Raw genomic sequence first — 3055 nt, forward strand, 5'->3', positions numbered from 1 at the left:
GTTCAAAAACAGGTTGTATGAGTGTCAACTGTACATGTTATTTACCCTTTCAACAAAAATTTCTTGTGATTTTAATTTTCGATACACTGGGTTGAAGAAGAAGTTTTGGTACTTAATTTTATGGGGCTTGCAGTCCAGATGGAATGGAGAAATTGAGTAAATAATAAATTAGGAAAGGAGAAATTGAATAGATAATAAATTCCATTTGTGACCCAAAAGACTGGAATGCACCAGGCTCCTCTGTCCATGGGATTTGCCAGGCAAAAACAGTGGAGTGGGTGCCATTTCCATCTCCAGGGAACCTTACCAACCCAGGGATCAAACCTGCTTCTCCTGCTTGGCAGATGGATTCTTTACCACCATGGCTTCAAAAAGCCTGTGGCTCAGTGGTAAGGAATCCACATGCAATGCAGGAGCTGCAGAAGATGGGAGTTCAATCCCAGGTTTGGAAAGATCCTCTGGAGGAGAGCATGACTACCCACTCCAGTATTTTTGCCTGGAAAATGCCATGGACAGAGGAGCCCAGCAACTACAGTCCATGGGGTCCAAAGGGTTGGACACGACTGAAGTGACTTCACACCAGGGAAGACCTTTCATCACATTATGAATTTCATAATTCTAAGCTTTTCAAATCATGTGTAAGTACCTTAAAGCAGTGTTTCTCAAATTACTTGCGCCAAAGGATAGGTTTATTTTTAATTTATACTCTTACATGGACTATTATTTTGATAAAATATAAAAACAGAAACTTTAGTGCCACTGTAATGTCAAGCTGCTAGAGAAGTTTCTAAATATTCAGTCACAGACTCTCCACAAAATATGACACAAACTGGTAACAGACAGTTCACAGACTTGCACCTCTCTGTGTGGGCCACTTTTTCATTGCTTCAAGGAGTTTGGATATGAATGGTCATAATCTCTGCCTTCAAGAAGTTTACAATCCCCTTGGTGAGTTAGAACTGTATTTAGTTCAATATAATACACAGGGTAGTAAAATAAATGGCTAGTAATAAAAAGACAAGAATTTGTAGATGTGGTAAGCATCTGAGTAATACTGAAGATGAAATGTTCCCACAGGAAGGGCCAGAGGAAGGTAACTTCCTGAGAGATTGCAATAGTGATTAGTTCTATATGACTGAGGTAGGTCATATTAATTTAAAATCCAGAGTCAAAAGCTTTGGGGTTGAATTCCTGTTACTCTTGTTGACCATCGTGTATTTTAGGAGTAATATCAGAGCAGTCACCCGGAAAGGAAAATGAAAGTATTAAATGGAAAGCCAACTGTGTGGTCGAGAATAGCTCCACAAGACAGCAACTAATTTTTCTGTGTGATCATGCTGCAAAGGCTGTGAGGTAATTTTCATGCAAGAGTAGAAATAGGCTTGCATAACTTTGGTTTCTCTTCTAGTTTATTAACATAATCATCGTAATTTACATTTTTCTGTTGTCCTTCAGGTAGCCAAACCTACAAAGTCAATGTATGGAACAAATCAGTCTATGGTGTCAGAGTTTGTGTTCCTGGGACTCACCAATTCCTGGGAGATTCAACTTCTCCTCTTTGTGTTCTCCTCTAGTTTTTACATAGCAAGCACAATGGGAAACTTGCTCATTATGCTCACCGTTATTGCTGACCCTCACTTACACTCCTCCATGTACTTTCTGTTGGCCAACCTCTCCTTCATTGACCTGGGATTTTCTACTATCTTTTCTCCCAAGATGATTTATGACCTTTTCAGAAAGCATAAAGTCATCTCCTTTAGTGGCTGCATCACTCAGATCTTCTTCATCCATGTCATCGGTGGGGTGGAGGTGGTGCTGCTCATTGCCATGGCCTTTGACAGATATGTTGCCATATGCAAGCCTCTCCACTATCTGACCATCATGAGACCAAGGATGTGTGTTTTCTTTATAGTGGCTGCCTGGATTATTGGCCTTATCCATTCCATGGTTCAACTGGCTTGCGTGGTAAACTTACCCTTCTGTGGCCCAAATGTGTTGGACAGCTTTTACTGTGACCTTCCTCAGTTGATCAAACTTGCCTGCATAGACACATACCAGCTAGAATTCATGGTCACGGCCAACAGTGGATTCATCTCTGTTGGCTCCTTCTTCATTCTGATCATTTCCTACATTATCATCATTCTCACTGTTCAGAAACAGTCTTCAGTGGGTTCATCCAAGGCTCTGTCCACACTTTCAGCTCACATCACTGTGGTAGTCTTGTTCTTTGGTCCTTTGATGTTTTTTTATATATGGCCATTTTCCTCCACACACCTGGATAAGTTTCTGGCTATATTTGATGCAGTTCTCACTCCTTTCCTGAATCCTGTTATTTACACATTCAGGAATCATGAAATGAGGGTTGCAATGAGGAGAGTATGCAAACAGCTAGTGAATTACAGATCTCTAAAGTGATGAGCGATTTCTTCACTGTATTGTGAAGAGCTCTTGATTACTAATGTTCAGTGTTGATGGTCACAGTCAGAAAGAATCTTGTTTGTCTTTGATTTGATTACAGAAAGATATTGAGTCCATTTTGTCTTTTACTTAGGAAGCAGAGACATTCACCTTTGAAAAGAGACTTACATATAGAGTATTTAAAATCAAAGTATACAGAAACCTTGAACCTAAATTCTTAAGGAATAATGTTTATAAGAAGTAATTTTTAGAAATACCTAGGAGGGAAGATTTCTTTAAGGCCTTCAGAACAGGGAGAATATCTCCTAATCTACCCTAATTTGGGATAACTTCTATTTACCTTGAATATATCTGCAAACACCCTATTTCCAAGTATGTCCATATTCATAGATATTGGGGTTTAAAATTTTGACATGTCTGTTTGGTGGACCCAAATCAAGCCACAACATTAGTATAAGTAGTATAGATAGCTGAAAACAGAAACAATTGTAGGACAACTACCTGTTAATGAGTGCAAATATATTTATATTGAAAATACATAATAGCACAAACATTAACTTTTCATAAGTAATTAACTATACCTTTAATGGAGTATGTAAAGTCAGCATAAGGTGCAAAAAATTACTTTTTTAAGCTA

At 38.6% G+C, this 3055-nt stretch overlaps 1 protein-coding gene across 1 annotated transcript; it reads left to right on the forward strand.

Moving 5' to 3' along the window:
* The first annotated feature begins 1476 nt into the window (after positions 1-1476).
* LOC138073067 (olfactory receptor 4F3/4F16/4F29-like) lies at positions 1477-2415 on the forward strand. Its single transcript, XM_068964503.1, has one exon. It carries the CDS (start codon positions 1477-1479, stop codon positions 2413-2415), a length of 939 nt encoding a protein of 312 aa, XP_068820604.1.
* Positions 2416-3055: the final 640 nt, after the last annotated feature.

The sequence above is a fragment of the Capricornis sumatraensis genome, chromosome 2 (genome assembly GCF_032405125.1).
Source record: "Capricornis sumatraensis isolate serow.1 chromosome 2, serow.2, whole genome shotgun sequence".
Lineage (NCBI taxonomy): Eukaryota > Metazoa > Chordata > Mammalia > Artiodactyla > Bovidae > Capricornis > Capricornis sumatraensis.